This window comes from Nothoprocta perdicaria, unplaced genomic scaffold, assembly GCF_003342845.1.
Source record: "Nothoprocta perdicaria isolate Ctin4 unplaced genomic scaffold, notPer1 scaffold_101, whole genome shotgun sequence".
NCBI classification, from domain to species: Eukaryota; Metazoa; Chordata; class Aves; order Tinamiformes; family Tinamidae; genus Nothoprocta; species Nothoprocta perdicaria.
The window spans coordinates 2333269-2347333 of NW_020454106.1; the positions used below are offsets into that span (position 1 = coordinate 2333269).

The 14065-nt window shown below is 57.7% G+C and overlaps 1 protein-coding gene across 1 annotated transcript in view; it reads left to right on the plus strand.

Moving 5' to 3' along the window:
• Positions 1-9176: 9176 nt before the first annotated feature.
• The window catches only part of PNOC (prepronociceptin), a 5296-nt gene continuing 407 nt past the window's right edge, over positions 9177-14065 (plus strand). The window contains exons 1-2 of the mRNA XM_026041006.1: positions 9177-9305; positions 13928-14063. Of these exons, the coding sequence (XP_025896791.1) occupies positions 9177-9305; positions 13928-14063 (265 nt within the window). The remainder of the gene's footprint in view (positions 9306-13927; positions 14064-14065) is intronic.

Genomic DNA, 14065 nt, shown 5'->3' on the forward strand with positions numbered 1-14065 from the left:
GCAGGAGCAGGAGGATGGAGATGCGGGAGCAGGAGGATGGAGATGCAGGAGCAGGAGGATGGAGAGCAGGAGCAGGAGGATGGAGAGCAGGAGCAGGAGGATGGAGAGCAGGAGCAGGACTTGCCCAGCTGGCAGCAACGGGCCAGGAGACACCATAATTCACCCCATCTTCATCCTCTTCCCCCTGGTCCCTTTCCTGCACCCCAGAACCTTCTGCTTCCTCCCCTCAAGACCCTTGCGTCCACGCACACCCCCCCAGCTCCTTGATGCCCGACACGAGCTCGCTCCAGCTGAAACCCCTTGACGCAAGCGCTGAGCCAAGCTCTCCGCCAACCTCCCCCTGCTCCAGCAGAGCCCAGCTCCCGCGCTCTGCCCGACCCCGCTCCGCGAGGGAGCCGGCGTTCCGGCGAGCGCCGTGCCGGGCGCCCGCAGCCATGCGAGCGGCAGCGTCCGGGGTCTATCGCCTCCCGCCGCCGCCCGGCACGGCTGCTCCCCTCGGCGAGCCGGCGGGTTTCCAAGCAACCCGAGGCAGCCTCGGCGGGACCGCGATCGCTCCTYGGGCGCCTTGGTTAAGATTTATTGATGTCGGGGCGGGAGAGGAAGGACAGAGGCGTCTCCGGATGGGTTCAAGCAGGGCCCCGCGGGGCCTTCCTCACTCACCTGGGCCTTCCTCACCCGCCTGCCGCGCTCAGCGTGTGGTGGGACAAGGAAGGACAGACTGCGCGGGGACCAAGGCATCACCGCGCTGGTCCCCTCGCCGCCGCAGCCTCCCATTATCCGGCTCTGTGCTGCTTTTGTGGGGCTGAGTGCCCTCTGTCCAAGGGGAGGAGGAGCTGGAAATGCCACCGAGCTCTGCAGGTCCCGGGAATCAGGGACCCGGCTGCAAGCAGCACCTTGGTCCTGGTGGGATGGGAACCAGCCCCTTGCTGGRGTGGCTGGGAGGGAAGCGGCGTTTATGGCAGCACCAAGGATGGTTCCATGTCCATGCACCCATTGCTGCTCCTGGGATCCTGCTCCTGAGTCTTCCCGCTGGAACCTGGATGCCTTGCACAGAACGGTTGGGTTGGAAGGGACCTCTGGAAAGCATCCACTCCAACTCCTGGTGGTCCTCTAGTCCAAATCCACGTGGCCAGGAGGGTTTCCAGGGYGCTTTGGGCTCTCTCCAAGCATGGAGACTCTCTGGGTATCCTGCTCCAGGGCTCAATCACTCTCACATGGAAGTTCTTCCCATGTTYACACAGAGCTTCTTACGTATCAGCTGGTGCCCATTGCCTCTTGTCCTGCTGCTGGGCACCAGGGAAGAGTCTGGCCCCATCCTCTACACCCTCCCTTCACCCATTGAAACACACTGATGAGATGCCCATCGATCTTCTCCTCCAGGCTCAACATRTCCAGCTCTCTCAGCCTTTCCTCCCATGTCCAGTTACTCCAAACCTTCCATCATGTCAGTAGCTCTGCGCTGTCCTCTGTCTCCTAGCTCCATGTCTCATTTTGGGAAGCCCAGAGCTGAATGTGGCCTCAGTAGAGCTGAGTAGAGGGGCAGGATCACCTCCCTTGACCTACTGGCACCGCTCTGCCTAGTGCTGAGCGGGAGACCACTGGCCCCCTTGGCCACGAGGGCACCTTGCTGGCCCACGGTCACGTTGGTGTCCACCAGCACCTCCAGAACCTTCCCTATTGCTAGTTGGTCACCCTGCCCTGGCCTGTTTGGCCATTCGCAGCCCTGTCATTGTGCATAAAGCACGTCGTGCACGTCCCCTAAGGAGGTCTCTGGACACCAGGAAACATCCCCCATCATCTCCCCGACGCCCTTCGTGGTGTTTATTTACCCTGGATAGGGGCAGGGCTTCCCATGACCGGGCAAGGAGACCTCCCTGGAGCTCCTTGAAGAGCCACCTCATCCCTGCAGAGCCCTCAGCTGAGGCCACCACGAGTGCAACACGGTCCTGTTGGCAAGCGCCAGATTTGCACAGAGAAGTGGCTTGCATGGGCAAAGCACAGAGCTGGACCGTTTTCCTTGATGGCCTGGAGAAGAGAGGTTGTCACCAGGGACATCAGCCCAACAAGCTCCCAGTTTGAGATCCGCGGGACGGAGTTAATAGGAACGAGAATGGAGCTCATTTGCAAGGCAAGGGTCTGTCTGGGGAGGCATCTCCGAGGCCGGCTGTGTCCTCGTTCCGCTGCTGGCGCCGTTTAAGGGATCCATGAGTCCAAATGGCCTCTTGCGGAAAATAAAACTTCCCCTAAGTGGAAGCAGGGCACCGCACAACCACACGAAGCTCCTGTTTGCAGCCCAAAGTCATTCCCGTTCCAAGCATGCCCTCGCTCCGGAGTTTTCCAGCTCCTGCATCCTCCTGGCAGCTCTAAAATCCCGTTGATTTTCCCCTCGTGCCAGCTCCCATCTGCTTTGCGTCCTCTTTGTGGAAAGGGTAGTTGGCTTTTGCTGCTAATTGCCCGTCACTTCGACTCCTCCAGCATTGTCCTTGCTGGGATTATCTGCCCCTTGAGTCCCATGGAATTCAYTGTCGGCCTCCAACTTCCCATCAGAACAAAAACAAAAAAAAAAAAGAAGGAAAAATAAACATGAAAACCCCCTTGGGAGCACTTGAAGGACAGTGGTGGCCCCATAAGCCCAGGCCAGAAGGTGCCACCACCGGCACTGGCCAATGTCCCCCGGGACGCAGCCAAGCAAAGCCGCCAGCTTTGCTGTCCTAATTCTGCAAAGGGGCAAATCTGCCAAAAAAAAAACCCCAACCTGGATGAATATCCAGGCTGAGCACACGGGGAAAAAAAACACGGGGATTTATTTGCAGAAAGCTCTTGTCCCCGCTGCCCGGCTCCATTAGCAAGGCCATGGGTAATGTCACCCGATGTCATGCTCTGCCTCGTGCTCCTGCTGGCGAGCTGAACGGCATCGAAATCACCCGGGGGAGAAAAAACGGGGAAAATCACCCGGGGAAGAAAACAGCCCTTGGCCGTAAGCGCCTTTGGCTGGGTTGGGGAGGAAGGGGCTTTGTTTCTGCGCTGCGCTGGATGGAGATAAGGGCTAATCTGGGGRGAGCTGGAGGAAATCTCAGCCCCAAAATCTTCCGAAATTGCCCCAAAGGCAGGAAGGGAYGGCAGATGTGCCAGGGCTGAGCACCCTTGGCAGCGCTCAGGAATTTCCCCCTAAAATGCCCACATTCCAGCTTCTCCCGTCTCCTCTCCCATTTGTCATTCCGGCTTCAGGATCCAACCCCCAGTGCGACCCCTCAGCTGCGACATCAGCCCCCGTTGTCACCACTGCCGTTCTGCAGTTTTCCCACTTTTCAGCAATTTCCCAGCTTTCTGCCTCCCGATGTCCCCACCACGGGAGCACCTGGAGCTAGGATCCAGGATGGGCCATAAAACATGGTCGGTTGATGGCCATGGCCCTGCTTGGAAAGGAAAGGCAGCACAGAGTGCTTGCCTCCACGCTGGAGAAATCCGTGCGGAGTCTCCGTCAGGAGAAATCACCACGATGCCACCTCTGCTGCCCTGGTTTTCTTCTCCAACACCCAGGTCCTTGGGCCTCTGGCATGGGCATGACGGGATGGGGGGACACCAGCTTGCCRGGAGGTGGTTAGGGAGGGCAGGTCATCCATAAGGATGGTTCGGAGCGGTGGTGGGAGCAGGCAGAGGGTCAGGACACGTGCGACAAGCTGGGCATGGAGAGCGATGCAAGGGACAGTTTCCAGGTGGAAAACTAAGCCAAAACAGGGAAAAGCCTCATCCCATTTGGAAAGGCCCCYGAGGAGCGTTTTGGCCTCTTCCCGGCTGGCCGATGGGGCTCAGCTGTCTCACATAACCCGGCACGTGGCTCCATCTCCTTTCGAGGAGGAGGAAGAGGAGCCTTCCTCACAGGAGAAAGGCTCGGCAGATAAGCCAGCAATGGGTTATCCGCGGTGCTCCGGAGCCACGCGGCAGCAGGATGCCGAGGAGGAGCCCCGCAGCCTCCATCGCGGAGCTCCGCATGGCAAGCACCCCCAAATCCAACACCATTCGGGGGATGGAGGGGCATCCCTATCTTACATCCGCCGGGAAAACCCATCCTCCGGGGGAGAGGGGTCTCCCGTCTTAATCCCAGCGCTCTGCCCCTCTCTGCCCAGCTGGAGGCCGGCGGGAGGAGGCCGGCGATTTTCCAGGCGGTTTTCCAGCCGGGAGCGGGGTGCGCGGAAGGGGGGGCCGGGGCCCCCGGGGGTGGGCTCAGCGGCGCACGTGTGCGCGGGCCGGGGCGGTGGATGCGCCGYGTTCTCCCTATAAATATCCCGGCGTGGCAGCGGCGCCGCGAGAGGCGCCCGGCCGAGGAGCCCCGCGGCCGACCGCGCATCCCCAGGTAGGCGCCGCGCGTGGGAAGGGGCGCCCGCGATCCCGCGCGGAGGCTCCCGCCGCGCGCCCTTCCAAAGGGTTAAGCCGGGATCTTCCCTTTGGAAGCGGGAGCCGGCTGCTCCGGGCGAGCGGCCGGCCAGAAAGTTTTGCCGGCGCGAGGCGGCTCCGCGGGAAAAGCCTCCTTGGAGCGGGAGCGGCGGGATGCAACAGGAGCCACCAGGACCCGCCGGCACCGGAGCCGACCCGCGGCACCTTCCGTGCGGCACCGCTGCCGCTTCCCGCCGCTATTCCCAGCAGGAAAGCGGCTGGATAAGCGCCGGCTTCCCGGCGAGGCTGAATGGGAGGATTCGGGGTGTTTTTCTGCTTTTTCTCCTGCTTGCTGTTGGGTTTTGTCTTTCTTTTTCCCTAACAAAAGCTTGGGGCTTTGTGGCGCTCTCCGCGCGCCGCTGCGGCCGCTCCGGGGCTGCGGAGCCGCCGCGACTTTCCGCGCTCCGGGGCTGCGCTTTGCGGAGCCGGAACAAAAGGGGCTCCGGGAACTTTGCGACTCGGCCGGGATCGCGCGGGCGATGCTCCCGCTCCGAGAAAACCCCCCCGAGGGCAGGAAAATCGCYCCGCTTTCTCCCGGCGGGAAGAGAGGAGGGTGGGAAGGAGCAGCTGGGAATGGGGGGTAGCAGGTGGATGCGGGAGAAATTCCCGTCCTGGGGTTTTACAGCCGTTCCCCAGCCCTAGCCCCCACGTCGGGGGTTGCTATCTCCGCAGCGTGTAATTTGGCCAATTATGGGTAATTACCTGATTGAGGGGAAAGCAACAAAAGGCAGCTCTCGGTTTTTTCCCAAGCGCCGGCAAAGGAGACGAGTCCCTGGCTGGAATAAAATCCCCCCAGCTCGCAAAAACCCCGGCATCGAGGTRCTCCTTGCTGCTGCGGGGGCTTTTATTTCCCTTTTCCCCCTTTTTCTTTTCCCGTGTTTTGCTGGAGCGGGACTCAAGGCGGGGGCTTTTTGTCCGGCAATGACAACTTTGTGCTTCCATAGGGTGGGGAGCGGAGGTGCCGGAGGGGGACACTGTGGCACCGTGCCGCGTTTTCCCTCTGGAAGCGGCTCCATCCCCGCTGCATCCCGGGCCGCTGCGTCCTGCCCGCGGGCTGGGGCCTCGCTGTGGCCGTGGAGAGGGAGGAAAAGCTGGGAAAAAAAGCAAAAATCAATGAGCCGGGGTGGGAATTTCATTTGCACCCCGGTGCTGATGGTTTTTCTTGTCCTCTCTTTCCCTGCTGCCTGGAGCTGCTCTTGCTCCAATCCCCCCCAGCACCACATGCACGTTCAGAAATAAAATAAAATAAAATAAAATAAAATAAAATAAAATAAAATAAAATAAAATAAAATAAAATAAAATAAAATAAAATAAAATAAAATAAAATANTAAAATAAAATAAAATAAAATAAAATAAAATAAAATAAAATAAAATAAAATAAAATAAAATAAAATAAAATAAAATAAAATAAAATAAAATAAAAGGATGTCTCTGCAGGCACCTGCTTCCCCTCCCACCTGCTCATGCAGGTTATTGATGTCCCTGGTGCCTGGTTCTGTCGTGTCCGCTGGCCTCCAAATTATTCTTGTTTGATCCATGTGTCCATCCAGAACGTGGCTGTGAGGGAAGGCTGGGCTCCTCTGTCGGCTGAGGCCGGATTTCCGGAAGGGCTGTGGTTTTTACAATAATAATAATAATAATAATAATAATAATAATAATAATAATAATAATAATAATAATAATAATATCCTCAATACCAGGGCAGTTCAGCTGTGCCGGCAACAGAGCACAAAGGCGGTGTGAGGAGAGGGTGGGCGTCACATCCCTCCTCCGTCCTGGAGAGACGGAGCCGTTTTGGAGAGGGGAAAATCCTGACAAGGATGGAGGGGAAAACTCACCCCGTCCCGCTGAGGAGGCTCCGTTTTGGGGGCAAACGGCAGCTTTTTTAGCAGCTCGTCCTGCCTCCGAAAGGAGCTTCCTACAGTCGTGGCTGCCCAAGCTCCCGCATCCCGAYGCGCCCGGCCAAGCTGAGCCGGGTAATTACTCGGGATGCTCCAGAGCTTGCGGCGGAGGTGGGGGATAATTTTCCCTGTTTCCCACTGCATCCCCCTGCCCTTGAGCCTTATCGGCATCAGGCGGCCATTCCCGCGGGGAATTGCCTGTGCCCGGCCGGCCGGCGCCGATAACATCTTCCAATTAGGAGAGGCGCCACCGTCACCGTCCCCGTCACCGCCGCCACAGCCAGGTGCCCCCGGCTTCTCCTCGAGGACACCGTGAATTTGACCGTGCCTGGAGCGACACGGAGTCCGTGGGGAGGCTGCAAGTGCCCTGGGWGCCACATTGGGCTCCTTTCCACTGGTTTTGCCCCCCAAAAGTGCCCTTGGGGACAGTCCTGTCCCCAAGGGCAGTGCAGGGACCCTGTGGGCGAGCTGGGGGCACTCCGGCCTCCGCTCTCTCCCGGGAGCCTCCCGCCAATCCCGTGACTCACTCCGCTATCCAGTTTTAACGAGGCTCGCCAAGATTAAGCCTTAATTCCTGCTCCTTATCAGCTCTCCCGTGTGCYCTCCAGCAAATGACAGGCAGAAGGCGCCGGGTTCGGTGTCACCGTCACGGGGTTTGGTGTCACCGTCACTGGGCAGCTTAACCCTGCCAGCCGCAGTGGGGACAGGGAGGCGCCGCAGGGGCCCGTGATGCCAGCCAGAGATCCCCAGGGATGCTCTGCCGCGGCTCCCTTGCCCTCCATCCCCCTGGTAAGGGAGASGTTGCCAAAATCTGGGAGCTTTTGCCAGGATCCTGGTGCCACACGCGAGGAAATCCTGGCTTTGTCCCTCCAGCGCCTTGTGCGTCCACTTTGCTGCTGGCTGCATCCTCCCAAGGATCCCAGATCCGCCCTTTCCTGGCCTGGCTGTCCCGCAAGGAGCAGGGATGTCAGTGCCACTGGAGAAGAGCTTTGGGATGAGCCCCGAGCCGGCCAGTTTTGAGCAGYGGGGCAAATCTGCCCTCACCACCCCCTGAATCCCCCCCGGCCTCCTGCTCTGCTGGCCTCCCCCTTGCAAATCCCGCGGTGCCCGGGACAAGCTCTGCTGCCCGAACTGCCCGGACTTGGACAAAGTGCCCCAAAACACCCATCTCCTCATTGCCATGAGCCAGGAGAGGGGACGGGAGCTGCAGACCCAGCTCCGGATCCACCTTCCGCGCCGAGGCCCTGGATTACAGAAAGGAGAGGCCRATCTGGCGCGGAGGCCACGCGCTCCTTGCTGCCACCCATGTGGTTAAAGCAGAAGGTCCCGGATTCTCCTCTCTGCAATGTCCCSCTTGGATGACGTGGACACCTGAGTGTCCGTGGCCGAGTCCGTCCCACCTGAGAGGCCCGGGGCTRCTTCCTTCTTCTGCAGGATTGCCTGGGTTCTTCATGGAGATGAGCATGGATCGTGGGCACCACTGTCCTCACCAATGGGGACCTCCAAGGAGGACACACGCTCCAGGCCAGGACACATTTTGGCTGCGCGTGGCACCAGGACAGGCCCTGGGCAGAGGACACCGAGCCCAGCATGTAGTTTCCTGTGATCCCTGCATGAAAGACTGGCCATCATTTTGAGGGGAAAAAAAGGACTTCTCCCACCCTYGTGCGTGACTTTGAAGAAACTTCTGGAGTTCTTCCCACTTCCTTTAGCTGGGAGCCCCTTCTGCTGGATGCAGCTTGCTCCAAGCCAGCTCCGTTACTCCAAGTCCTTTGGGCACCAAGGGACTCAAGGTGCCACCAAGAGTGGCCTTCATCTTCTCCACGTCCTGCTCTGCTCTTCACTTCTCCCTGTCCCTCTTTGCTGGCTTAGAAACCTCACGGAGGGCTCCTTGCCTCCCACCGTGCCCAAAGGAGCCTCTTCTGCCCCTCAGAGATGCTCGATCCCTTTTGCTGGCACACTTCAAGCGGGAGGTTTCAAGGTTGGCAGGTGTCTGTGGTGGCCCGTCCATCATTTCCCACGGACCCATTGCAGCAGAGCCAGAACTTGGCCTGGGACTAGGAGGCCTAGAATGAAGGAAGAGCTGCTCCCTCTGTGTGCCAGCCCAGGCCTTGATGACGTAGCCCAAATCCCCTCCTGTTTGGAAGAGAAGACTCTTCCAAGAGCCCAAGAGTTCCCAAGAGTTCCCAAGAGTTCCCAAGAGTCCCAAGAGTTCCCAAGAATCCCAACACTTCCCAAGAGTCCCAAGAGTTCCCACAAGTCCCCAAGAGATCCCAAGAGTTCCCAAGARTCCCAAGAGTTCCCAAGGTGAGGAAAATGGATGTGCCATGGGCAGCCTTGCATGGTGTTGGGCTGGACACTTCACCGCTGTCTTCCTTGCTCTGCCCTCCTCAGAACTGGTGCAGGAAGCTTGGGAAAAGCTCTGGAAAATGACCTCAAGGGAATGGGGGCTTGGGACAGCGGGTTAATGGCCTCTGGCTGTGATTTTGGACATCAGTGCTCCTGGCTTTGCATCCCGCAGGGCTCAGGCCGAAGGGGCTGTGGTTCCGTGTCAAATCTCCAAAGGGAGATGACTCCTGAGCTCAAGACAGGGATGTCAGGGTGCAAACTCTCCCCTCAAATAGTCTGGGGGGCAGGTAGGCGCAGGGCAAGGCCTGCAGAAACCGTTCCAGGCGGCTGCCTTCCCAAAGGCACGTTTGGAGAGGAATCCCGGGCACAACYGTACCGCGCATCCAGGGAATCCGATGTGTAGGGAGCGGGTCGGCGGGGCGGCGCGTTGCTTTTGGGACCCGCGCTCACCATCCCCGTGTCCCCCCGCTGCAGCCRCCRCCGCCGCCRCCATGAGGGCCGTGCTCTGGGACCTGCTGCTGCTCTGCTTGCTCGCCCGCGTGCTCGGCGACTGCCAGCGCGACTGCCTCCGCTGCGACCGGCGCGCGCACGGCACCCAGTGGGACGCCTTCAACGTGCTCGTAAGTGACAGCCACCCCGACGGGGTCCCTGGCAGCGCCGGGGACCTCCTCGCTGCGGCCGCGGGAGGTGACACGCGGCGGCGAGCGGGGATCCTGCGCCACGGGAGCAGGGATGYGGAGAGCACTGGGTGCCCTGGAAGCACCAGGTTTATGCTAGGAGCGGGTTTACAGATGCATTAGGAAATGTGTTGATTTGGAGAGGGGGGAAAAAAATCCTCCAGGAATGTCCTGCAGCCTGAAGCACCTTGCAAAGGAAACGGTTAATTGGAAAGGGAGGAATTAGCACAGCAGACCCCCAGCCCATCGCCTTGCTGCCTGCTAACCCAGCCCCTGGATGTGTTTTGGGGAAAAAAGCTGAGTTTTTGGGTGTCTTCCTGCGCCACCCGTGGTGCCCCTGGGCAGAGGCAGGAGCTTGGGAGCTGTTTGGGAGCAGGAGCTGCTGCTGGGAATGCGCTGCTTCCCGCACCCAGCTGCTCCTGCAGGAGAAACCTCTGGAAAAGCAGCCGGGCTGGGAAAAAGCTCCCCCATTGCCAGCGTCTGCTCTGCCCTTCCCGGCACCCGTGGCGGGTGAGATGAGGTGCTCAGTGGCTCAGGGACCATCTCGTATCCCAAAGCAGGAGTGATCTGAGTCAGGACCACTCAGGAGCAGAGGAACCYGGAGCGTCTCTTTGGGGTAGAAGAAGGGAAATGTTGGAATTCGGGACAAAGCGTCACCATTTTCAAYGGGACYGAGCAAGTCCCATCCAGCCTTGTGRCTTGGCCCATCCTCGCTCAGGACTTTGGGAATGTGGGAGCAGTTTTCCACGCGCTGCAGAGCTGAGAGAGACTTCGCAGATGGAAACAAGAGATCCCCTGAATCTGTTGACAATCACGACCCACATGCTCTAGTTGGCCCTGTGTGTGCAGGGGGGTTGGACTAGGTGATCTCTGAAGGTCGCTTCCAACCTTAAGGATTCTAGGATTCCATCTACAAGGGTTTTATGATTCCATCTATATCTATACGGACTCTAGGATTCTCTCCACCCATGGTGGCTGCCAGGGCAAGAAGGASGTGACAGAGCAAGTCTGCCTGATACAGATTGTCACCTACCCAATGATCCCTACAGCCAAGTAGGGCGCAAATCCACCTTGGCCTGCCCCTGCTGCCCATGTCTCATAGACGGGCTGGTCTGGGTGGTGTTATTCACTGTTATTCACRTATTCACGGGCTCAAGCAAGTCCAGCAGGGAAAACCCAAAGACAAACCGGAACTACAGTGCCCTAACAGGTGGCAGGAGCTACCAGTGATGATTAGAAGCAGCCTAGGTGCTGGCAGCAGAAGTGGTGAAGCTGTTTCCATGTGAATCAAGGGAATGACATGGTGTCAAAGACYCCGGGATGTTCAGGGTCCTGTTGTAGGGCTAGGACACAGGAAACCACAGTCCCCACGGGTGGCATGTGGCCGAATGCCTGGGGTAATTCCTCCCAGTGCATATTTAAAATTAGCCAGTGCTAATCAGACAAGCGTCTGCAGGGAGGTTTTGTCCATTGGCACTGACTCTGCTCAAAGCTTTCCACATGCCGGGCACAGAAGTCGTGGCTCAACATGGGAGCCACGCTGGGCTTTGCCCACATAACCCCAGGGCAGTGCCAAAGCAGCCCCGAAACCCCAACAGGGCCAGGGCCAGCTCCGATGAGCACCGAGGAGCTGCAGGAAAGGGGCAGATCCAGCAAGGATCAGTGCAAGTTTCTCCTGCCCCTACAGGCAATAATTGACTCCAGCTCGGAGCACGGTGAGCAGATCGTGCTCATGCCACGTTTCTCTGCTGGGATTAATGAGGGCTGGATGGGGACATTTGAAGGCTGCTTGCATCCAGGTTATACTGAGCAGCCTCCAGCTTACGATGCCACCCAGRTCCATCGCACAAAGGGAAGGACACAAACATTGTCCCCACAGCGTCCTCGTCACGCACATTGGTTTGCTTTTCTCCCCCTCACCCCGCCAGGACACGTCCTGTTACTTGCAGAGATGCAACACGGTATCAAGAAACACAAGACTTTTTTTTCCTGTCCTTTTTTTTCTGTCACTAAGAGAAGAACTGAGCGTGGCCTCCTGAAAGCTCTGCCACTTTAGAAAATGTTCGGGAGAGCAGCAGGAAACCTTTACCCAAGGTTCCCGACAGCTGAGCTCAAGAAATGCCAGCTGGAGTGTCTGCAAGGGCTCACAGCTCTCCCATCACACAAGGACCCACACGACCACCTCGCTTTGGGACCACTCTCTCTATATGTCACTCTGAAGAGCCTGGCTTCCCTCAGACATTAAAATTGCACTTGTCTGAGTGTCTCTCCTATTTTTTTCCCCTATTTTTTTYCCCCTGGGTGTTGTGTTTTGTTGGTACTGTCTAGCTTGCCAGGAATAACATCCCACAGTGGTCGTGGCTCTGTGGGGTGGTGGGCAGTGGTGCCCAAGCAGGACATGGTCCCTCAAAAATGTGATGTAAATGTGATAGGATGTACCCGGAGGTGCTGAGGGAGGTGGCACGGGTCACTGTGAAGCCACTCGGTGATATTTGGAATAGAATCATAGAATCATAGAATCATAGAATGCTGGAGGTTGGAAGGGACCTCAGAGGTCACCTAGTCCAATCTCCCTGCTCACACAGGGTCACCTAGAGCATGTGGCACAGGGCCATTTGGAAGATTTGGAAGATCATGGCAATCAGGAAAGGTTCCTGAGGGCCTGAAGAACGCAAACGTCACCCCTACATTTCAGAAGGGCAAGAAGGAGGATCTAGGGAACTACAGGCTGTTGAGTCTCATGTTGATGCCCGGGAGGGTGATGGAGTGAATAATCCCGCAGCCATTACCAAGCATTATGAGGAACAGGAAGGCAAGGAGGAGCAGTCAGCGTGGATTTACTATAGGAAATCATGCTTGACCAACCCGAGTTGGTCACCATGACATGACTGGCTGGGGAGATGAGGAAGAGCAGTGGATTTTGCTTATCTTGACTTTAGCTGTCACTGCCTGGCAGCTGACACTGTCTCCCGTTACATGCTCATAGGCAAGATGACAGACTAGGAAAGTGGKGAGTGAGGTGGGTTGAAAACTGCCTGAATGGATGGGCTCAGAGAGGTGTCATCAGCCACATGAAGTCCACCTGGATGCCAGACACTATTGGGGACTCCTGGGGTTAACAYTGGGGACAGTACTGTTTGTTTAACCTCTACATCAGTGTCCTCAGTGAAGGGACAGAATCTGCCCTCAACAGGCCTGCTGATAATGAAGAGCAGGGAAGAGTGGTGGACACACAACAGGGTTTTGTTGCCTTTCAGAGGAATCTCAATAGGCTGGAGGGGGGGACCAAGAGGAAYCTCATGAAGTTCAGCAGAGGGATATGCAGTTTTCCTGCACCTAGGAAGGAACAACACCATGTTCCAGGTCAAGCTGGCGACTGACCTGCTGGAAAACAGTTTTGCTAAGAAGAATCTGTGTGGATAGTCACTGTTGATGGCAATGTGACCATAAGACAGCAAGATGCCCTCGTGGCCAAGGAGGCCAAYGGTCTCCCGTGCTGAGCAGAGTGGTGCCAGCAGGTCGAGGGAGGTGAGCCTGGCCTCTACTCAGCCCTGTTGAGGCCACATCTGGAGCACTGGGTCCAGCGCTGGGGTTCCCAAAATCAGACATGGAGCTATGAGAGAGAGGGCAGCGTAGAGCTACTGACATGATGGAGGGTTTGGAGCATCTGGACATGGGAYGAAAGGCTGAGAGAGCTAGACCTGTTGAGCCTGGAGGAGAAGATCGAGGGGCATCTCATCAGCATGTTTCAATGGGTAAAGGGAGGGTGTAGAGAGGATGGGACCAGACTCTTCCCTGGTGCCCAGCAKCAGGAGAAGAGGCAACGGGCACCGACTGAAACGTAAGAAGCTCTGTGTAAACATGGGAAGAACTTCTGTGTGAGAGTGTCTGAGCCCTAGAGCAGGATACCCAGAGAGCCTGAAGGGTCTCCATGCTTGGAGAGAGCCCAAAGCGCCCTGGCCATGTGCTCTAGCTGTAGCACTTGGAGTGGCACTAGATGGTCTCCTTAGGTCCTAGCTGTAGCATTGGGGTTGGACTAGATGGTCTCCTTATGTCCTAGCTGTAACCCTGCGTCTGACACTAGATGTTCTCCTTAGGTTCTAGCTGTAGCATTGGGGCTGAAACTAAACGGTCTCTTTAGTTCCTAGCTGTAGCCCTGGGGGTGGCACTAGATGGTCTCCTTAGGTTCTAGCTGTGATGGTGACACTAGATGGTTTCCTTAGGTCCTGGCTGTAGCACTGGTGGTGTCACTAGATGGTCTCCTTAGGTTCCAGCTGTAGCCCTGATGGTGGCACTAGGTGGTCCCTTTAGGTCCTAGCTGTGGTGGTGGCACTAGGTGGTTTCCTTAGGTCCAAGCTGTAGCACTACTGGCGACACTAGATGGTCTCCTTAGGTTCCAGCTGTAGCCCTGAGGGTGGCACTAGGTGGTCCCCTTAGGTCCTAGCTGTGGTGGTGGCACTAGGTGGTTTCCTTAGGTCCAAGCTGTAGCACTAGTAGCGACACTAGATGGTCTCCTCAGGTCCTCCTTGGTGTCTGACCATCCCCTCTCCTCTCTCATCCTGCAGATCTGTGTCCTGGAGTGCGAGGGCCAGGCCGTGCCGCGCGCCACCTGGGAGCTCTGTGCCGCCGCTCTCCCGCAACAAGCGGACGAGGCCGCCGATGCCGACCCCGCCGCCATGGCCCGGCCCGCGGAGGCGGAGGGC